We start from the raw sequence: 23959 nt of genomic DNA, 5'->3' as shown, positions 1-23959 counted from the left end.
GGAATGTGACAGTATTATGAAAAGGATGGTTGCCTCTCACCATACAGTTGAGATGCTGAGTCACAGATAGGCACAAGAGAAAGATAGTCAAAAACTGATCTTTTGGCCAACAAGACCTTCATTGAAAATAGACAACATACACATACGCAGGCAAGACAACCAACAAGCTGCCTGTCCGCAGGAATGGCAACTGATGAACTGTTGCCAAGAAACAGTTGGACCACTCTGATGCTGAGCATGCCACTCAATGTGACGTTCTTAATTCCAGTGACTGCTTGATAGCCTGTGCCATTTGGATCCTTCCCACAAACAACAGTTTTTCTGAATTGTGTGGATGGAAACTCTCCCTGCAAAATATTGTATGTTCCTGTAACCCTCCTGGCCTCAACCTTCGTAGTCATTGTCCTTTCCCTTTCCCATTCCAGCACTACATAGCACTCTATTCCACCAATGCACCCACAGACCATTTACTTCTCTGCTTTTCCACTAACCCCTCTTGCCCCCCTCACTCCCTTGCCCCTTGTCTAACCTTTCAACTGCACAGAGCTGCCCTACCCTCTCTCCACCTCATCCCGGTACATTCCCACAAGCAGCACTCTATCATCCCCCACCCCTACCTTGTTGTTCCTCCCCAAGCCTCTCCCCCTCCCTGCCCCAGCCTCCTTCGTACCACCTGCACCCGATTTCCTCTCCCATAATGTGACACTGCTCGCACAATGTGGCCTCAGCAGCCAGAGACTGTGTGTGTGTGTGTGTGTGTGGGGGGGGTGTCTGTTTCCAGTGAAGGATTTGTTGCATGTAAGCTTACTTTCTGCCAATCTGTTGTGCCCATTTGCGACTCAGTGTCTCGGCTGTATGCTGAGCAACAACTATCCTTTTCATAATATTTTATTTACTGTTTCCTTTATTTTGGCTTTATATGTATACCGTTTTAAGTAAAGGGCCTAAAAATTTTGCTTCTATAATAGCGTTTATTGTCACACTAATGTTGTATACATCATTCATATCTCTGTGTGGGCATTCCAGCCATGTCTTGCGAGTTGGACTTTGCTAGCTGTGCTCTTGTGTTGCACTTAGTCGATATCCTTCCTACCTGTTGACAAGATTGCCATGAACTCTTATTTCAATGGATTCCTTTATGGTGATGCCCCAGTAGCAGGTTGCTCAGCAAAACATCTTGGTGTTCAATTTCGCTCCGTGATTGCTAATTTCTCTGTCTGTACCAGTCGCACATGCCTGATGTGCTCCTCACAGCATTTCGAAATGCAGCACTGTGTTTGCCAACTATACCGTTGGCCACATGTGCAGGCAATGTTGTACATTCCAGTTACTTTCAGTTTTAATGAGTCTTTCACATACCTGAGCCACTCTTTTGTCTGCAGCGGTGCTCAGAAGGTGAGTTTGTGTTGAATTTTTCAAGTAGCCTCTTACTTTTGTCCCGAGTATGGAAGAAGAGTGATCTCTTGTCTTCTTCTTCGTCTTCCCGGTTTCCAACATCTTGTGTCTTCTTGAATGCCCTACTAAGTCCACTGGACCTGACGGGATACCAATTCTATTCTACACAGAGTACGCGAAAGAACTTGCCCCCCTTCTAACAGCCGTGTACCGCAAGTCTCCAGAGGAACGGAGGGTTCCAAATGATTGGAAAAGAGCACAGGTAGTCCCAGTCTTCAAGAAGGGTCGTCGAGCAGATGCGCAAAACTATAGACGTATATCTCTGACGTCGATCTCTTGTAGAATTTTAGAACATGTTTTTTGCTCGCGTATCATGTCATTTCTGGAAACCCAGAATCTACTATGTAGGAATCAACATGGATTCCGGAAACAGCGATCGTGTGAGACCCAACTTGCTTTATTTGTTCATGAGACCCAGAAAATATTAGATACAGGCTCCCAGGTAGATGGTATTTTTCTTGACTTCCGGAAGGCGTTCGATACAGTTCCGCACTGTCGCCTGATAAACAAAGTAAGAGCATACGGAATATCAGACCAGCTGTGTGGCTGGATTGAAGAGTTTTTAGCAAACAGAACACAGCATGTTGTTATCAATGGAGAGACGTCTACAGACGTTAAAGTAACCTCTGGCGTGCCACAGGGGAGTGTTATGGGACCATTGCTTTTCACAATGTATATAAATGACCTAGTAGATAGTGTCGGAAGTTCCATGCGGCTTTTTGCGGATGATGCTGTAGTATACAGAGAAGTTGCAGCATTAGAAAATTGTAGCGAAATGCAGGAAGATCTGCAGCGGATAGGCACTTGGTGCAGGGAGTGGCAACTGACCCTTAACATAGACAAATGTAATGTATTGCGAATACATAGAAAGAAGGATCCTTTATTGTATGATTATACGATAGCGGAACAAACACTGGTAGCAGTTACTTCTGTAAAATATCTGGGAGTATGCGTGCGGAACGATTTGAAGTGGAATGATCATATAAAATTAATTGTTGGTAAGGCGGGTACCAGGTTGAGATTCATTGGGAGAGTGCTTAGAAAATGTAGTCCATCAACAAAGGAGGTGGCTTACAAAACACTCGTTCGACCTATACTTGAGTATTGCTCATCAGTGTGGGATCCGTACCAGATCGGTCTGACGGAGGAGATAGAGAAGATCCAAAGAAGAGCGGCGCGTTTCGTCACAGGGTTATTTGGTAACCGTGATAGCGTTACGGAGATGTTTAATAAACTCAAGTGGCAGACTCTGCAAGAGAGGCGCTCTGCATCGCAGTGTGGCTTGCTCACCAGGTTTCGAGAGGGTGCGTTTCTGGATGAGGTATCGAATATATTGCTTCCCCCTACTTATACCTCCCGAGGAGATCACGAATGTAAAATTAGAGAGATTAGAGCGCGCACGGAGGCTTTCAGACAGTCGTTCTTCCCGCAAACCATACGCGACTGGAATAGGAAAGGGAGGTAATGACAGTGGCACGTAAAGTGCCCTCCGCCACACACCGTTGGGTGGCTTGCGGAGTATCAATGTAGATGTAGATGTAGAATCTGTGCTTCGCTGCACTCATTTGTGCAGAGTACTTCCTTCAGGTGCTGTATATACAGAAGGCTTTCTTCATCACAGATGATGTTCGCCATATGTACCAGGGTGGTCAGCATTGCCTGCTGTGACGCTGGATGGTGGCAGCTCGTTGCATGCAAGTATGGGTCTCAGTGTGTCTCCTTCCTATACACTGAATGGCGTAGTGTACCACCTGCTTTCTTCCATATTAGAATTTCCAGGAAAGGCAGGCAAGCATCCTCCTCTATTTCCATAGTGAAAACAATGTTTTGATGGATGCTGTTAGAGTCCAGAAACTCATCCATTGCCTGTCTGCCACCCTCCTGTATCACAAAAGTGTTACTGATACAGTAGAAGCAGTGCATAGTCTTCCGGTGAGTTTGTTTGAAGTGCCACCTTCTGAAAGTGTCCTATGTAGAAATTTGCTGTACCTGAAGCCAGTTGGGATCCCATGGCCACTCCAGCCATCTTCTCATAAAACTCTCTGTTGCACTTGAAGTAGTCTTATGGCTCAAAATGTTCAGACAGCAGCACCAATGAATCTCACAGAGGTAGTTTTGCGAATAGCGGCGTAACATCGAACCTCATGAGCAAGCCATCTCTTTGTAATCACATGACCTGAAGTATTTTCATGATATTGGATGAGTTCTTAACTTGATATCTACAGTGTCTCACAAGAAAGGAAGACAGATGGTCCACTAGGCCATTCAGTGTGTAAGAAGAAAACACATTCAGGCCTCTGCACCTTCATGCAATAGCTGCCACCATCCAGCACACATCTGCTAGTGCTGAATATCTTGCTCCATAGGGAGCATGTATCTGCAACAAAGAAAGCCTCCCAGACGAACTAAAGCACCTGAAGGAAATATTCAGCAAAACTTTCCTTCCATATTTGGGACATGCCTCAGCCAAAATTTAAAGCTCATTTGAAAAATCTAACTTAAAAACTGTAATTAGACAACAGCTGTAGGTGAAAGAGCAGCTTTGCTCTGAAAAAGATCCACTAAAACTGAATGTACCTGGAATATACAGCATTGCCGGTGAATGTGGCCAAGAATACGTTGGGTGAATGCAGCCTTGGATTCCACGCAGTGGGTGTGTGATGGGGAGAAACAGAGAAATCGGGGGTAGTAAAGCATAGCATCATGGAAGACAACACCTTCGACATTCGGAACACCAAGGTACTTTGCTGACCAACCAACTATTGGAGGATAACTGTAAGGGAGTTCACTGAAATAACAGTTCACAAGGATATGATTGACAAATGAAGGATACCAACTAAGTGCAGGACAGAATCCCACATTAATGGCAGTTCAACAAGAGGGTGGCCAGCAACGCAAGATGCAGGCAGAATACCCACTCAGAGATGCAAAGAATGCACCCTCTGCCCTCTCTACTGCAGTCTGCCTCCCTCACTCCAAGTTTACATTCTCTCCTATCTGTGTACCAACTGCAATTTACAGTCATTTGAACCTGCTCATTACAGTCAACATTTGGTCTCTTTGGCCTCCCCCCAACAGTTTTTACCCTCCACACTTCTATCCAGTAAACTGATGAGTCTTCAATGGCTCACGATGTGTCCTATCATTAGTTACACAATCTGCATATCTGATCTGCAATAGTCCTGTGGAGAACTATATTTCAAAATCTATTTTCTTCGTGTCTGAGCACTCCAATTCATACTCGCAGAAATGCTTTTCTTGCTTTTGCATGCCTATCTTTTATATCATCTCTGCTTCAACATTGTCAGTTATTTTCTTGTCCAAACAGCAAAACTCAACTATTACTTTTAGTCTCTCATTTCTAATCCAGTTCCTTCAGCATCACATTTAATTTTATTTCATTCTATTAACGTTGTTTAACTTTTGTTGTTATTCATGTTTTAAACTCTTTTCAAGATCCTATCCATTCCATTCAAATGATCTTTGAAGTCTTTTCCAGTCTGACCAAATTCCATTGACATTGCACATATTTATTTATTTATTTATTTATTTATTTTTAATTCCACCCACAACTTTCTCCTCAGTTTTCTTTGCTGATTGTTGAATGTACAGATAAATAACATTGAGGATAAGCTACAATTCTGTGTCATTCCTTTATCAGGTACTATTTCCCTTTCGTGTCCTTCAATTCTTATCACTGCAGTCTGATTACTGTACAAGCTGTAGAGAGCGTTTCAGTCCATCACTTTTATCTCTACTACCTTCTGAATTTCGTAGAGTACAGTCTCATTAATATTGTCAAAAGCTTTCTCAGAATGGATAAATGCTATAAATGTAGACTTGCATTCCTCAAGTCTATTCTCTAAGATAAGTTGTAAGATCAGTATTGTTCGTACATATCTCTGGAATCCAAACTGATCTTCCCCAAAATCGACTTCTGCCTGTTTTTCCTGTTCTTATGTATGTAATTCATATCAGTTGTCTTCAACCATGACTTGTTATGCTGTCAGTTCAGTAATTTTCATACCTGCGAGCATCTGCCTTCTTTGGAACTGGAATTATTACAGCTGTGTGGAGTGGCCGTGCAGTTTGAAGCTCCATGTCACAGATTGCGCAGCCCCTCCTGCCCGAGGTTCGAGTCCTCCCTCAGGCATGGCTGTGTGTGGTGTTCTTAGCATAAGTTGGTTTAAGTAGTGGGTAAGTCTAGGGACCGATGACCTCAACAGTTTGGTCGCTTAGAAATTCACACATTTCTGAATTATTACATTCTCAAAGTCTGAGAGGGTATTTCTCTTGTCTCATATATTTTGCATACCAGGTGGAATAGTTCTGTCATGGTATGTTCTCCCAATGATCTCAGTAAATCTGAGGGAATGTCACCTGCTTTGGAGGACTTTTCAGCTTACATTTTTCAGTGTTCCATCAAACTTTTCTTGTTGTATCATACTTGTATTTAACACTCAAATACTTCCTCTTCCCTTTCCATAGTGTTATCTTCAACTTTCACTTTTTATGCTTTCCTTTGCATAGTACTGGCTTGCCATCTGAGTTCTTAATGTTCATACTGGTGCTTCTCTTTCCTCCGAAGGGTGTTTTAATTTTCCTACAGCAGTGCCAGTGTTTTCCAAAGTCAAGCATGCTTCTACAACTTTACATTTCTGCTATGCCCTGTCTTGCTTTGCTACATTAATGATAACAGCATATTGGTCTCATAACAAAACATTGCCAGGAAAGATAATGATGTTCAGGAATCATTAGACACTAATTGGGGTCTTTTATGCATCAAAGAGGATCCTCAGAAAGAACCATAGAGCTGATGCAAGACAAATTGTCAGAAAGCTATTAACGTGTAGAATGAATTTTATGTCTGACATGCATGAACAGCAGAAAGGAGGATGCATCAGCAGGTGCATGGCTCTCAAGTTTGTGATTACTATACAGAACATGACGAAAGTGTTACAGGGACAATGTAAGATGGATTACTAACTACTGAAGAAGAATATCTAGTAAGTCCCCTGTGTCCAGTTTCCAACAATAACTCTGGTTCATGTATAGCAGATGTCAGATAATTCTTTTGTTGTTAACCTTATATTTTACATCTGCAGACACATTGTGCAAACCAGTTCGAAGTGCATGGCAGAGAGAATTAGTGGTACCACATTAGCGTCTCTTCTTGTTCCAATCACATCCAAAGTGCAGGAACTTATATGACTCTGTGCATGCTGTAATTAGTCTAATGGAAAAGAGCATTTGGTGTCATTGGCTGGGAGGGCAGGTCCAGCCACTTTGGTGCAGGTCTTATTACATTCAATGCCACATTGAGCGACCTGCGTGCCGGATTGGATGGGGATGAAATGATGATGAAGACAACACAACACCCAGTCCCTGAGCGGAGGAAATCCCTGACCCAGCCGGGAATCGAACCCGGGCCCCTTAGGAAGGCAGTCCGTCACACTGACCATTCAGCTATCAGGGTGGACAATTAGTCTAATCATGTCTTGTGATTCCTGTGACAGGGGCTGGTTCTTTTAGATTCTTCACTTTTTAAGTAAACTTACGTGTTGGCGATTCATATTTTTCAGTATTTCTGTGACACTCAATGTTATATTCAAACAGTGGAAAATCCACATTGGAATGACGACAATATTATGAAAAGGCTAGGTTGCTACTCACCATACAGAGGAGATGCTGAATTGCAGACAGGTACACCAAAAAGACTGCTATTCATTTGAGCTTTCAGTCACAAGGCCCTCCTGTGAAGCATAAAAGACACACACATTCACACAAGCACAACTTGCACACACGTCACCATTGTCTCTGGCCACCGAATCTGGCCTCAGTGGCCAAGGACAGGGACAGTGTTTGTGCGTGTGTGCTAGTTTCTCGAGTTTTACATTTCTGAACATTCAAAACAAATTGCCAGTCTTTGCACCACACTGAAACCTTATCAAGATCCAATTGGATATTTGTGCAGTTTTTTCCCCGTTAGTTCAATATATTTGCAAGAAGTGTGAGGTTACTATTAATATTGTGTGCAAGGTTGTTAAAACGTAACATCTCCTGTAGGGGTTCAGACACACTTTCTGGAGAACATTTGAAGGTACTCCTACTTCTGTCAATGACTTTCCATCCAAAGTAACATGCTGTGTCCTTCTGACCAAGAAATCCTCAATCCATTCATAAATTTTGCTTGATATTGCATATGATCATACTTCTGATAGTTGCATGCTGTGTCCTTCTGACCAAGAAATCCTCAATCCATTCATAAATTTTGCTTGATATTGCATATGATCATACTTCTGATAGTAAGCTTAGGTGAGGTACAGACTCAAACATTCTTCAAAAGTCAAGAAATATTGCATCCACCTGATTTACTTTGATCAGTGGCTCTTTGCTGTATGCCATGGAGGAGCACATTGTGTTCAAGATTGCTCATTAAGTTGGAGTTCAGAAAATGATCTAGGATCCTACAAGAGCTAGACATCAGAGAGATCTGCTCTTCTTCTTGTATGGGTTTCATTTGTGCTTTCTTCCAATATTTGATAAGATTATGATTTAGTTGTCATTGAGGACTTTCATACATTTCCATCTTGATAGCCAGATAAGCGCACTGTCACCCCAGTGTGCATGGACAGATGAATCATAAGCCCTTACAGAAGGCACAGGGATCGAGTCACATGCTCATCTGCATGTTCACTACCTCTATGTAAGCATAAGGCATTAGTGATGAGTGAAACATTTATTTTTCACGCAAACATTGATAAATATAAGGAGTGACAGCATGGCAAGAAGAGGCAATCATCTTTGGCCATGCCCATGGCCATGTAGTGTGTGAAATTGTTGGATTTGTTGGTGTTTCGTGCCAGTGTTTCAACGTGCCTACAAAATGTGGTGTAACACATGTACCCATGAAACATGACATCAGAATTGTGGTTGGAAAAATATCCTGATTGAGTGGGACATGTTTCACCACTTATGAATCGAAATAACTTCCAAACCCAAAATGAATTGCCGTAAGTGATGAATGAATGTCCATCCCAATCTGTTAGCAAGAGAAAATTGTGAGGAAAACTGTGTACAATGAATATTTGGAGTCGGTCACCTTACAAAAGGCCATTGCTCACCCAAACACACAAAGAAGGCAACAGCCAAATTATTAGGCTGGAAGAACATGTGACATGCATGCATTTCCAAAGGAACAGGCACTGTGATGACTACAGTTGTTATGAAATACATTAAAAGTATTAGCAATTGTGGATGTAGACAACCATCAGCTGTATAATGGAATGACGACAATGAAAATTTGTGGTGGATTGTGACTCGAAGCCATATTTCCCACTACTTATCGGGAGTGGTGGCCTTAACATTAGGCTATTCATGCATGACTCACAGCGAGGCCTAAACTTCCATATGTCGTCATCCATGTCCAGAGGAACATTCCAACATAATTCAGAATAACACAGACACTGCAATATCATATTTATCTGCTGACACTGGGCAAGTGACTTAAAAGTAAAATGTCTCACCTTATTGGAATATACATAACGGATGCACGAGTGCTGTTGCAGACACATTGTTGGCGAGATATGGAAGTTTTGGTCTGGCCATGAGTCATGCGCAAATAGCGTAATGGTAAGACAACTGCTTGAGATTAGCAGGATGTCTGGGTTTGAGTCCCAGTCAGGCACAAATTTTCATTGTTGTCATTCCGTTATACAGCTGATGGTTGTCCATATTCACAACTGCAAATACATGTAATGACTGTGACAGGTTTCCTGGACAGTTCCCCACCCTATCGTATCTCTGTTGGCCTGCAAAATTGTGTGACTTGAACTATATAGAAAATCTGTGGAACATGTTGAGACAGCAGATAAAACACTGACATCAGTATTCACGTAATTTCGTGGTATTACACTAACAAATCCTCAGTGAGTGGCTTGACCAGGATTTGGCATACCAAATCCAGGCAGTTATAAAGTCTAGGGGGGAATGCAACATACTACTCAAAGCTGAGGTTTAGTGTTCAGCAGAGAGAATATTGAAGAATTAACTCTAGAAAAGAAATCATTAACTCTTACTATAGAGATTGTGGAATTTGTTTAATAACAAAAGTGAACAAATTGACATGAATGAATGAATGAATGAATGAATGGTCACAGGACTAAGGAACGTTTTCTCATCTAAATAGCGTGCTTAAAATTAAGACTTTTTCAGTTGATACAAAAATGGGAATGTACAGGCGTGCTACCTAGTCATAAAACTTGGACAGTTATTGCAAAAAGTACAAAATTATCGTTTCTGAAAAAGGCATACCAGTAGTTAGGAAGGCCATGGGCCAAGTAAGTTGTCATATGCAAAGACTCTAATTAATTAATTAGTTAGTTACATGTTCCATAAGACATTTGAACAATTCCATTATCAAAATGAAGTTGCACAAGTCAGTTTACACGATGTGTGTACATGGTTATTAGTGTTAACATTACTGAAGACATTATTTTTAGTCCTGTTCATATTCAACTAAACTTCTTTCTACAACCCCCCACCCCCACCCCATGCCAGCTACCAGCTTCCAAGTAGCAATTTGTCAGTGGAATAGGAGGAGTTGTCCAGAAGAAAAGTTTTCAAAGGTGGTTTAAAACTTGATTCACTTCCTGTCGGACATTATATGTTATTAGGAAAATGATCAAACATTTTTGCTGTTGCATATTAAACTCCTTTCTGAGCCAATGACAGCTTTAACACTGGGTAATAAAGGTCATTCTTCCCTCTAGTGTAGTAGGTATGGACATTATTGTCCTCATCAAATTGTGATGGATTATTTATGATGAATTTCGTTCGTGAATACATGTATTGTATCAGTGCAGCTAAATTGCCTAATTCATTGAAGAGGTACCTACGTGACATCCATGGGTGAACACCACATATTATTCATACTGCTCACTTCTGTGAGACATCATTGAATGTAAATATCCAAAATATGTCAGGAGGGTGGTACAATTGTTTCCAAGATTAGTAATTATGTGAAGAGCAAAAGTAACTGAAGTTAATTGTTTGAGAAGCTCAGTAATGTGCTTTTTCCAGTTTTCAGCAGTATGTACACCCAAAAAATTTGGAGCATTCTACCCTATTTACTGACTCCTGCTTATGTGCTACATCAATTGTTGGTAGCACTATTTGCTGTACAGAGTACTGAATAAAGTAGATTTTGTTTTCAAAATTTAGGGAGTCCATTTTGAGAGGACAACTTAATAATTCTTTCAAAAATATCATTTACCAACTCTTCTATTGTTTTCTCTCTAATGGAATGTAAATGGACAGATAAAAATCTACTCACCAAGTGGTGGCAAGGGTGCGCGCGCGCGCGCGCGCGCGCGCGCCCACACACACACACACACACACACACACACACACACACACACACACACACACACACACACACAAAGGGACTTAACTTTTACAAGCTTTTGGAGCCAGTGACTCCTCCTCCTGGCAGAAAAATTGAAGGGGCAGGAAGAGAAGTGAAGGAAAAGGACTGGAGAGGTTTAGGGAAAGGTGGTATATTTCAGAAAAGTCATCCAGAACCCTGAGTCAGGGGAGACTCACCAGGCAAGATGAGAAGGAAAGGCCAAACTTTTAATAATTGAAACAGTGAATTCGCTCCTATCACCTCCCCTTCCCCTTCCATCCCGACGTTGTCTTGCTTGACTGCCGCTCCTCCCTTCTCCTCCCATTCATTAAGTCTCCCCTGACCCAGGGCTCTGTGTGACCTTCTTGAACTATACCCCTTTCCCTGAACCTCTCCAGTCCTATCCCTTCACCCCTCTTCCTTCCACTTTAACTTTTCTTCCAGAAAGAGGAGCCACTGGCTCTAAAAGCTTGTAAAAGTTAAATTCTTGTGTGTGTGTGTGTGTGTGTGTGTGTGTGTGTGTGTTTCCCTGCCGCCGCTTGGTGAGCAAATTTATTGTCTATCTAATAGATTACTTTATTTTTGTTGTTGTATTTATCTCTAATGGGATTTATTAACACTAGTATCGTGTACAAAAAGTAACAATTTTGCATGTTGAATGTTGGAAGGTCATTCACAGGTATAAAGGGAAGGTGTAAATCCAAAACTGAACCATGTGGAACTTTTAACAGACAAGTATTCTGCAGTAACAGCTTACAAGCACTGCTTGTGGGTTCTAATCAACACAAAAACTGTTTGTTTCAGTATTTCTGACTTGGTACCCATTTTTACATATGTTAAAACTCCTTTTTCCATGTTAATTATACACGAAAATGATTGTAGTCTATAATCCCTGATGTTCAACTTCTCTGTCCCTGAATTTACACTGTGTTCAGAGGGACACAGAACATCTATTACTTCAGAATCTTACACGTCTTCTAGGCAAACAATAAGCTCATCTATCTTGTTTTCAGCCCTCTAATGTTCTGATGAAACAAATTAATTTTATTTTTCTGGAATTCTCACACTTACTATGTTCTTGTACTACTCTAATTTCTTTTAATACCCTCTGACTGTAACATGACTCTAACCTAAAATATATGCCACTTTGATTCCAGCAATCATGGAGATTTTTTGTGTATTTGTGACCTCCTTTACACTTTCTTTAAGGTGCTCAGGTAATCTTTCTTACCCCTCCAATTCAGGTGCAGGCCACAATTAGTTTACGCTCATCTCCCAGACAGAGCAACAGGCATGACTCACATATGGGACTTTGATTCAGTCAAAAGAAACTCGCTGAGCTCTTTGTTCAGATGGCTAGCAGCCATGCTATATAATAGATTAAAACCAATTGACAAGGTGTAACTTATGTGTGTTAAAATATGTGGTGTGGGGTGTTCTTTTTTAACTTTTGTAAATATTTTGATCACCATCTATGATGTATACAGTTACGGAAAAAAATTAATTACAAAGTCATACTGGTTTCCTTGCACAAGTATATGTCCACTACCTTGCACTGGCAGATGTTGTGTGTGCATTAAATTGGGATATGTTTTATTAATTTGTAAAAAGACAAAGCAAATAACACTGGACAGCTGAAAGGAGGTGTTTCTGAGCACTGCTTTGACTCACTTGAAACAATAACAATTTTCCAGTTCATTCAGTGTAGAAATCCCCCCCCCCCCCTCCCTTCCCTTTCACATTAATAATATTTCTGTGTTTTGTTTTTCCAAGATGAAGGGAAATGAGCAGCTGATAGAAAGCTTAATTTATTTACAGCCTAGATCCAGGCAATCGAAGAGCATTGGAAGGACTTCACAGGATCGACAGTAATACAAGCAAAATTGACAATTCCTATTATATGATGGCAGCTGGTGAAGATGAAGGGGGTGACACTACCTACGAGCGCATTGCTGATTCAGAAAATGAAGTAAGACATTTTACGTTGCTGTTATTTTTGATCTGTGCAGATACTCTTCATTATTATTGAGAAATTATTTCACGAGAATAAGCATTATTTATGCATATATAAGCCTATGTAACTTTAATATTTCAGGCAGAACCTGATGAGAGTGAGACTGAAGCTGTGTGGTCAGACATGGATCTTGACTTGAGCAGCCAGTGAATATACATTACACTGATTGGAGCAATCATGCAGATACAATCAGTGGAAAAGACTGAAATTTAGAAATGTAGAGGAGGGGGCGGGGATTTCATGCACTACTTCGAATTATTGTTTCGAACATGTTTTTTCTTTCTTCAACGACTTGTTACATCAAAAAGTAAATAGTGACTGAAACACATGTTCATTCATACGCCATGTGCTGACAGAAATGTTGCTTTTAGTGAGATTAAAATGTGTTTTTATAATGTTCGACTGTTATGTTGTATGAACTAAGTGTGAGGTATAGAGGAGAAAACTTTTTATATTTATATTGTGATGAAATCTAATTCCTGATTTGCATGTATATGTCATGTTTTTGTTATGATAACATTGTTAATAAGACATATTTTTAGAATATGCATGTGTTTCTCATTTTGTATAATATGAACATGCTATCTGTATTTGTCCCATACCTGTATGATTTTGATGTGGAGTTTGGTGGTGGGGGGGAGGAGGGTTGTACTCTGGATTCCTGCAATCCTGTTGGCTTCCTAATTCTCTCTGGTAAGTGCATAATTTTAAAGCTCTGTTAAAAGATTGTGACAGCATGTGAATTAAATTAATTGGGTTTTAACAACAACAACAAAGGCAAAAAAAAAAATGATTTCCTTGTCTTAGGTTCAGAGTTGGTGGTCTGTATTCTAGGAGCAATTTAAAATGAAATTGAAAACATACTTTACCAGCCATTCCTTGTATAAATCATCTAGTGACTAAGCGAATATTGCTGTTGGCTGATTTAGAAGAAATGCACTTGTGTGTGTGTGTGTGTGTGTGTGTGTGTGTGTGTGGTGTTTTTTTTTTTTTTTTTGCACTAGAGCTACAATTTACTCATTTTATGTGACATGTTCTACATCAGACAGAGAGGACAGGAATTAATACAAGATAGAAAGAACGTACAAACTATAACTTTTACATATTTAGTATGAAGTTTTGAGAAAAATGACACCCTTCAGTAGACGTGGGCAGTAATAATTCAGTTTCTCATAGAGTGGAAAATCTTAGCTATATTAATGTTCTAGAGGAGATACATATCTATACAAATTTGGTGAAAAATCCAAGTAGCATTTTAAACAACAAATCAAACTTTAAGAAAAATTTTCTGAGTATTAAGTTATCCAAAACAAAAGGTAACCCTAAATTTTATTTTTAATGAAAACAGAATTTTATCAAGGATGATGAAGTGTAATTACAGATTGTATCTCTGATATATAAATAGATCAGTAACATGGAAGTTGAGCAGCTACATCATAAATATGAGAAAGCTAAATGTTATAATTCACAATTAATTTTATGCACTACTTGAAAATGAACCACACTCGGTAGTGGAATAATAAAATAACATCGAAAACAATAAATTGCAGCTCTGCTGGAATACCCATGTAAAAAAATTTGATTTAAGAAAGAATGTTTGTTGTAAATAGGATTCTGTGCAAATGTTAAACAAGTATTGTTTTCTGATAACTGTGGATACACCAACTGTGTACAAAATTGTGGCTTTCCTGTTAATTTTACTATATTGAACATAACTCAAGGAAATATAAATATTTTGTAGCAGTTTATTAGCATTGAATTATTAATGTGTTTTTTTAAGAGCTGCTTCACTTTATTAATGTCTATGTTACTGATTCTGCACCCTTCAAGGTTTTTCTAGATGAACAAGTCTTCACAACACAATGAATGAATAGCAGAAAGGAGATTTTGTCCCTTGAAATATGATTAGCATTAGATGTGAAATGTGTCTTGGAGCTGTTTTTTATTTACTTTTTTAACTTTCCATCAGATTTCAATATTGCCAAACTTCTAAGTATCTGTATAATTCATTACTTAAATGGTGGAAATAGCTTTCATGTCTGCTTTAAAGACTGTGACACCTCCTTTTTATTGATAGCTCCCTTCAGATATCCTATGAAAATTGTCATATATACAAAAGTTCATTTTTGTGGATGCCGGTGTTAACATACAATTTCAATTACCTTTATTGAAAGAATTATTTTGCACATAATATTTTAATCCATCAGCTGTTTTGAAGCCTCTTCCAAGCCCTTCCAGTAGAGTGTTCAACAGTGTAGAATCAGAGAACAGTGGCACACCCTCTTCAGGTTGGTTATTATCTGGCACACGTTTTACACAGAAAGTCACTTATGTAGAGTGTAAATACTGAGGCTTCCATTAGACAGGTGTACCTTACCTGCTTTCTATGCAAGGCATTATTAAAAAGTAAATGCAGTTTTTCATTCAGATGTATTGACATTTCAATACACTACAAAGAACAAAATATTTTAATGCTGCTCAAAAATGTTGTAATTTTCATTGAATAACCTTTTGGAACTGATCCTCTACCAATCTCCGTAGTTCATATTATAGGATTTTCTTCTACAAACTTGGCATTGTGCTGAATTTTACCCTTATGAAAGACATCTATCCAATTTTGTGATGGATCTACTCAAGTCCTCTTACTTCATAAGGACAGTATACTTCACAACCAAAGTGTAGGTGAACTGTAGCACATTCATAGATTTTTCTTACATTGGGCCTCTCGACTAAAATTAGTAATAATTTATTTAAGGTCGACTAATAAATACACTAATTTGTCCTACTGATTTTTGTTCATTTCGAACTAGTTTTGGGCTTATTAGGCCAATTTCACGAAACAACTAACTAGTGTCTGTAAGGGACACTGGTTCTTAGGTAACCAAACATTATAGGCAATACACAATCACTAGCTTAGTGTGTTGTGCATCAAACATGTTTCTTAATGTTGAAATTACACTTTATACAATGGACAATGTTAAGCACAATAAATAATTAAACTAGACACTATTACAGGTTAAACATTTTTTTTCTTTTTTCTTCAATATTGCCAAAACTTCTAAGTATCAGTATAATTCATTACTTAAATGGTGTTTGTCTGTGGTGGGTTTTCTGTAAATTTTGAAACTGTGTATTTGTCATGATATCTATGTTGAGGTCCAAGAAGTCAATGTATTTCCCACCAATCTCCATGGTGAACTGTATGTTTTTATGTTGTGCATTTAGATGTTCAAGGAAAGTGTTCAGTTGTGTTTTGGTTCCAGTCCACAGACACAGTACATCATCTACATATCTGTACCAGTATTTAATATTATCACTGATAGGCTCATTATGAAGGAACTGTTTTTCAAAATGGTCCATGAAGATTTCTACTAAAAGAGGACTGAGAGGAGACCCCATTGCGAAGGCAGCCATCTGTTTGTATAGAGTACGTTCAAAATGAAAATAATTGTGTTGTAAATATGTCTGGCTGGATAATTTTATATCTTATAGTCGTGCAGGGTTGACACCGGCCCCTGTATAGTAGTTCTGTCAGTATATTGAGGCATTCTTTCCCTTGTATATTTGTAAATAAGCTGCTAACTTCAAAAGATACTAGTTCCACACTATGTGGAATGTCTTTAATTTTGTTAATGAGGTCTACTGAATTTACAATTTAAAACTTAGATTTGACACAGAAAAGTAATTCTTTGGTAATTTTGTAGTTTGGTGTGGTGCAGGTTGATAGAAGAGGTTGTAAAGGTTGGCCTTTCTTGTGTAGTTTAGTAAGTCCACATAGTTTAGGAGATGCTGGGTTCATATTGAACAAATACTTAGCTTGAATATCTAAATTCACAACACAAAAACATACAGTTCACCATGGAGGTTGGTTAAAAATCCATTAACTTCTTAGACCTCAACATAGATGTTGTTGTTGCTGCTGCTGCTGCTGCTGCTGCTGCTGCTGCTGTTGTTGTGGTGTTCAGTCCTGAGACTGGTTTGATGCAGCTCTCCATGCTACTCTATCCTGTGCAAGCTTTTTCACCTCCCAGTACTTACTGCAACGTACATCCTTCTGAGTCTGCTTAGAGTATTCATCTCTTGGTCTCCCTCTATGATTTTTACCCTCCACGCTGCCCTACAATGCTAAATTTGTGATCCCCTGATGCCTCAGAACATGTCCTACCAACCGGTCCCTTCTTCTAGTCAAGCTGTGCCACAAACTCCTCTTCTCCCCAATTCTATTCAATACCTTCTCATTAGTTATGTGATCTACCCAGCACCACTTTTCGAAACCTTCTATTCTCTTCTTGTCTAAACTATTTATCATCCATGTTTCACTTCCATACATGGCTAAACTCCATACAAATACTTTCAGAAACGACTTCCTGACACTTAAGTCTATACTCGATGTTAACAAATTTCTCTTCTTCAGAAACGCTTTCCTTGCCATTGCCAGTCTTCATTTTATATCCTCTCTACTTCGACCATCATCAGTTATTTTGCTCCCCAAATAGCAAAACTCCTTTTCTACTTTAAGTGTCTCATTTCCTACTCTAATTCCTTCATCATCACCCAACTTAATTAGACTACGTTCCATTATCCTCATTTTGCTTTTGTTTATGTTCATCTTATATCCTCCTTTCAAGACACTGTCCATTCCGTTAAACTGCTCTTCCAAGTGGTTTGCTGTCTCTGATAGAATTACAATGTCATTGGCAAACCTCAAAGTTTTTATTTCTTCTCCCTGGGTTTTAATACCTACTCCGAATATTTCTTTTGTTTCCTTTACTGCTTGCTCAATATACAGATTGAGTAACATCAGGGAGAGACTACAACCTGTCTTACTCCCTTCCCGACCACTGCTTCCCTTTCATGTCCCTTGACTCTTATAACTGCCATCTGGTTTCTGTACAAATTGTAAATAGCCTTTCACTCCCTGTATTTTACCCCTGCCACCTTTAGAATTTGAAAGAGAGTATTCCAATCAACATTGTCAAAAGCTTTCTCTAAGTCTACAAATGCTAGAAATGTGGGTTTGCCGTTCCTTAATCTTTCTTCTAAGATAAGTCGTAAGGTCAGTATTGTCTCACGTGTTCCAACATTTCTACGGAATCCAAACTGATCTTCCCCGAGGTCGGCTTCTACCAGTTTTTCCATTCGTCTGTAAAGAATTCGCGTTAGTATTTTGCGGCTGTGACTTATTAAATTGATAGTTCAGTAATTTTCACATCTGTCAACGCCTGCTTTCTTTGGGATTGGAATTATTATATTCTTCATGAAGTCTGAGGGTATTTCGCCTGTCTCGGACATCTTGCTCACCAGATGGTATAGTTTTGTGAGGACTGGCTCTCCCAAGGCCATCAGTAGTTTCAATGGAGTGTTGTCTACTCCCAGGGCTTTGTTTCGACTCAGGTCTTTCAGTGCTCTGCCAAACTATTCACGCAGTATCTTATCTCCCATTTCATATCCATCTACATCCTCTTCCATTTCCATAATATTGTCCTCAAGTACATCGCCCTTGTATAGACTTTCTATATACTCCTTCCACCTTTCTGCTTTCCCTTCTTTGCTTAGAACTGGGTTTCCATCTGAGTTCTTGATATTCATACAAGTGGGTCTCTTTTCTCCAAAGGTCTCTTTAATTTTTCTGTAGGCAGTATCTATCTTACCCCTAGTGAGATAAGCCTCTACATCCTTACATTTGTCCTCTAGCCATCCCGGCTTAGTCATTTTGCACTTCCTGTCGATCTCATTTTTGAGATGTTTGTATTCCTTTTTGCCTGCTTCATTTACTGCATTTTTATATTTTCTCCTTTCATCAATTAAATTCAATTTCTTCTGTTACCCAAGGATTTCTACTAGCCCTCATCTTTTTACGTACTTGATCCTCTGCTGCTTTCACTACTTCATCCCTGAGAGCTACCCATTCTTCTTCTACTGTATTTCTTTCCTCCATTACTGTCAATTGTTCCCTATGCTCTCCCTGAGACTCTGTACAACCTCTGGTTTAGTCAGTTTATCCAGGTCCCATCTCCTTAAATTCCCACCTTTTTGCAGTTTCTTCAGTTTTAATCTACAGTTCATAACCAATAGATTGTGGTCCGAGTCCACATCTGCCCCTGGAAATGTCGTACAATTTAAAACCTGGTTCCTAAATCTCTCTTACCATTATATAATCTATCTGAAACCTTTCAGTATCTCCAGGCTTCTTCCATGTATACAACCTTCTTTTATGATTCTTGAACCAAGTGTTAGCTATGATTAAGTTATTCTCTGTGCAAAATTCTACCATGTGGCTTCCTCTTCCATTTCTTCCCCCCAATCCATATTCACCTACTACGTTTCTTTCTCTTCCTTTTCCTACTACGGAATTCCAGTCACCCATGGTTATTAAATTTTCGTCTCCCTTCACTATCTGAATAATTTATTTTATTTCATCATACATTTCTTCAATTTCTTCGTCATCTGCAGAGCTAGTTGGCATATAAACTTGTACTATTGTAGTAGGTGTGGGCTTCGTGTCTTATCTTGGCCACAATAATGCGTTCACTATGCTGTTTGTAGTAGCTTACCCGCACTCCTATTTTTTTATTCATTATTAAACCTACTCCTGCATAACCCCTATTTGATTTTGCATTTATAACCCTGTATTCACCTGACCAAAAGTCTTGTTCCTCCTGCCACCAAACTTCACTAATTCCCACTATATCTAACATTAACCTATCCATTTCCCTTTTTAAATTTTCTAACCTACCTGACCAATTAAGGGATCTGACATTCCACGCTCCGATCCGTAGAACACCAGTTTTCTTTCTCCTGATAATGACGTCCTCTTGAGTAGTCCCTGCCCGGACATCCGAATGGGGGACTATTTTACCTCCGGAATAGTTTACCCAAGAGGATGCCATCATCATTTAACCATACAATAAAGCTGCATGGCCTCGGGAAAAATTACGGCTGTAGTTTCCCCTTGCTTTCAGCCGTTCGCAGTACCAGAATTCAGGCTGTTGCCCCTGCAACTACTGAAAAGGCTGCTGCCTCTCTTCAGGAACCACACATTTGTCTTGCCTCTCAGTAGATACCCCTCCGTTGTGGTTGCACCTACGGTAGGGCCACCTGAGGCATGCAAGCCTCCCCACCAACGGCAAGGTCCATGGTTCATGGAGGAGGCTCAACATAGATATCACTACAAATAAACACAGTTTCAGAATTCACAGAAAATCCATCTCAAAAATACACACTGTAATATCCTCGCATTCACAACACCCAATACCACACAAACATGCTGCCTTCCATTCTACAGTACAGCGTCTTACATCCATACCAATGTCAAAACAGAATAATAAATGAAAGGCATTCTACAGTAGAACAAAAGCAAACTAGTGCTTTTCATTTAATATAATGTTGTTCCACCAAGAGCCAACAGAATTAGACACCAATAAATGTATTGCTTGAAACAATGGCTACACCCCTGAATTAAATAACAATATTTTACAGAAAAAAGAAGAAAAATGTTACCCCATGAGTATGGCCCCTCTGCAACAGCAGTAGTCTTACCTGAAGCCAACTGTTGTACTATCCCATATTTAGAAAAGCTATGTGGCAAATTATCCAAAACCCTCAAATCCTGTAATCACAAAACTTCATTTTATGTAAGAGGCGCTACAGGCCATATTCTAGTCAACAGCAAGGATGAAACAGATTTATTAAGCAACAGTTGTGTTTAGAAAATCAGTTGCAATCACTGCAACAAACTGTGTATCGGTGAGACAGGCAGGGCCATAACAACTAGGTTGATTGAAAACAAATGCAGCTGGAGATTGCATAAGTCAGAAACCAACATGTTCCGAAGGAATAACACAAATACCAAATCCACACATTTAGCTGAAAATCCCCAGCTGGTTCTGAAAGATCAATTACAGCTTAGCTACGTCCCCACTTACGAGCTACACATGATACTATCAACCAGGCACATACCCATACCCACAAACTGCCACAATGGTACATGCTGCTACACAAAATTAAAACGTAACATACTATCCTGTTCCTTACCCCACAAGCTTCAACAATATAACTTCTAATACTTTAACACTGTGTATTTCAACCGTGTACTATGTTCAGTATTGCCCAAAGCATAAATATCAATAATTGATAGTTTTTGTTGTTATATTAGCACACTGCATAAATTTATTTACAATGCAAAACATGTTTGTTTCTCAATTATGGCATCATAACCATATATCTTGTTATAACAAAAGTTATGTATTCTAATTATTGTGTATAATACTCTAAAGTTTACAATATAAAAAAGTTTTTTGCACAACATAAATGAAAAGTACTCAATTTAACAGTACCACAGAAAAAAATCCATTTAACCTGTAATAGTGTGTAGTTCAATTATTTATTGAGCTTAACATTGTCCACTGTGTAAAATTTAATGTCAACATTAAGAGACAAGTTTGATGCACAACACTCTAATCAAGTGATCATATCTTTGCCTGTAATATTATAATTTTAAGATCCACAAATAAGATTAGTAATAGTTGCTTGTCAGATCGTGGTACATATATATTAATAAAACACACACACACACACACACACACACACACACACACACACACCTTTTCCCTTTTTCAAAACTAATTTGTCATTTGGTACAATTCTCCTTGCAAATGAAAATGCCAGATGGCACTAGGTCATTTAAGCTTATTCGTAACAACAATGGAAATTCCTGGATGGAATAATATGTAAAATAAAGGAAAGGCAACCATTCACCTGCAGCTTACTCATATGTGGCACATAAAAACAAATAACAGAAAACAGTATTTATACTGGCTTTTGAGCTCTTGCTCTTTCTGTAGTAAAAGTACACACATTCACCCAGACAATCACACAGAGACACTGCAGCAGCCACAGCGAGACCGACTATCAATTATTGATAGTATAATAGTAGTTAGTGGGGAAGATGGCGGATGGCATGAGGAAAGGAGCTGTACCGAACAGACAGACAATAAAGTGAGGTACAAAAAATGTATTAAAATATACTGAAGTGCGAGAGAAACAGCTATAGGCATGTATATTCAAATACAGAGATTCGTAAACAGGCAGAATACAATTCTGCGGTCGGCAACACTTATGTAAGACAAAGAGTGTCGGGCATGGTTGTTAGATCAGTTACTGCAGCTACAACAACAGGTTATTAAGATTTAAGTGGGTTTGCTCGTGGTGTTATAGTATGTGACGAATGCTGGGACACAGTATCTCAGAAGTAGCAATGAAGTGGGGATTTTCCCGTACGACCATTTCACGAGTGTACTGTGAATGTCAGGAATCCAGTAAAACATCAAATCTCAGACACCGCTGCATCCGGGAAAAGATCCTGCAAGAACGGACCAATGATGACTGAAGAGAATCATTCAGCAGGACAGAAGCGCAACCTTTACGCAAATTGCTGCAGATTTCTATGTGGGGCCATCAACAAGTGTCAGTGTACGAACCATTCAACGAAACGTAATTGATATGGGCATTTGGAGCTGAAGACCCATTCATGTACCCATGATAAGTGTACAACACAAAGCTTTACGTTTCGCCTGGCCCGTCAACACTGACATTGGACTGTTGATGACTGGAAACATGTTGCCTGGTTGGATGAGTCTCGCTTAAAACTGTATTGAGCAAATAGACGTGTTCGAGTATGGAGACAACCTCATGTATCCATGGACCCTGCATGTAAGCAGGGGACTGTTCGAGCTGGTGCAGATGGAGTGATATGGGACCCCTAGATAGGACTCTGACATGTGACATGCACGTAAGCATCCTGTCTGATCACCCGTGTCCATTAATGTCCAGTGTGCATTCCGATGGACTTGGGCAGTTCCAGCAGGATAATGCAACACCCCACATGTCCAGAATTGCTGCAGAGTGGCTCCAGGAACACTCTTCTGAGTTTAAACACTTCCTCTGGCCACCAAACTCCCCAGACATGAACAATATTGAGCATATCTGGAATTCCTTGCAACATGCTTTTCAAAACAGATCTCCATCCCCTCGTACTCTTATGGATTTATGGACAGCCCTGCAGGATTTATGGTGTCAGTTCCCTCCAGCACTACATCAGACATTAGTCGAGTCCACATCATGTCGTGGTGTGGCACTTGTGTGTGCTCACGGGGGCCTTACATAATGTTAGGCAAGTGTACTAGTTTCTTTGGCTCTTCCATGCAGTTTGTACAGGAATTTTTATGTTTAGTTAATAATGAAGAGGCACTCTCTCCACTGCTGCCTAGAACAGTGGATAACAGTTACCAGCACTGTGTTGTGGTAGAATCTTCTTTACAAAATATGCTTCTATATTATAACAAATGAATGTGAATGCATTGCTCATTATAAGGTGATATCATTGAAAGTCATAGACATATTCGACCAAGAAGCAACTGCTTAACTTCACAAAACTTAACAGAAATATATCTGCCCCTGTCATGTTACTACAGATGTTACCAATTTCTTCCTATAAACCATTGATCCAACAGTGTCCCATAGACCTGTAAGGTGGTAATTGCTGCATTTATCATCACTAGAGTGACAATAGGAAACGCTCAGCAACGTCCCCTCTACTCACCTACATCCGTATCTGTATTCCACAAATCACTGTGAAGTACATAACAGAGGTTACATCCATTAATAACACATCTTCCAAAGTCTCTTTTTTCCCCATTCTGTAAGTGTATGGAGTGCTGGAAGAATTATCGCATACTATTTGTGCAATCCGAAATGGTAATCAACACATAGGTTGATACAAGTGACCGTAAATGGCAGACTGCTTTACGGTCACTCTTGTCAGCCAATGCTCTGAATGTCTGCTTGGAGTGCACAAATAGTAAATGCCTCGGTGCGCTGTAATTAGGTAATCTTGTCTTAGTGGTCCCTTTGACAGTGAATATGTTGGGGGTTTAAGTATGTTCGTATATTCTTCAGGTAATGCAGGTTCTGCAAACTTTGTAATTAAGCTTTTGCCAGATAGTTGGCACAATCTTCAAGCTTCCAACAGTTCAGTTTTTTCAGTGTCTGGATGAGGCTTTCCAGTGGGTTGGGAAACCTGTGAC

General features: G+C 39.5%; 1 protein-coding gene across 1 annotated transcript in view; it reads left to right on the top strand.

The window, feature by feature from the left end:
- The window catches only part of LOC124711572 (anaphase-promoting complex subunit 7), a 149274-nt gene extending 135570 nt beyond the window's left edge, over nt 1–13704 (top strand). Inside the window, exons 10-11 of the mRNA XM_047241715.1 lie at nt 12680–12830; nt 12957–13704. Of these exons, the coding sequence (XP_047097671.1) occupies nt 12680–12830; nt 12957–13025 (220 nt within the window). The 3' untranslated portion in view covers nt 13026–13704. The remainder of the gene's footprint in view (nt 1–12679; nt 12831–12956) is intronic.
- Nucleotides 13705–23959: the final 10255 nt, after the last annotated feature.

This window comes from Schistocerca piceifrons, chromosome 8 (genome assembly GCF_021461385.2).
Source record: "Schistocerca piceifrons isolate TAMUIC-IGC-003096 chromosome 8, iqSchPice1.1, whole genome shotgun sequence".
Taxonomy (NCBI): domain Eukaryota; kingdom Metazoa; phylum Arthropoda; class Insecta; order Orthoptera; family Acrididae; genus Schistocerca; species Schistocerca piceifrons.
Note: the sequence above shows the minus strand (reverse complement) of the source record. Positions and strands in the feature narration are given on the sequence as shown.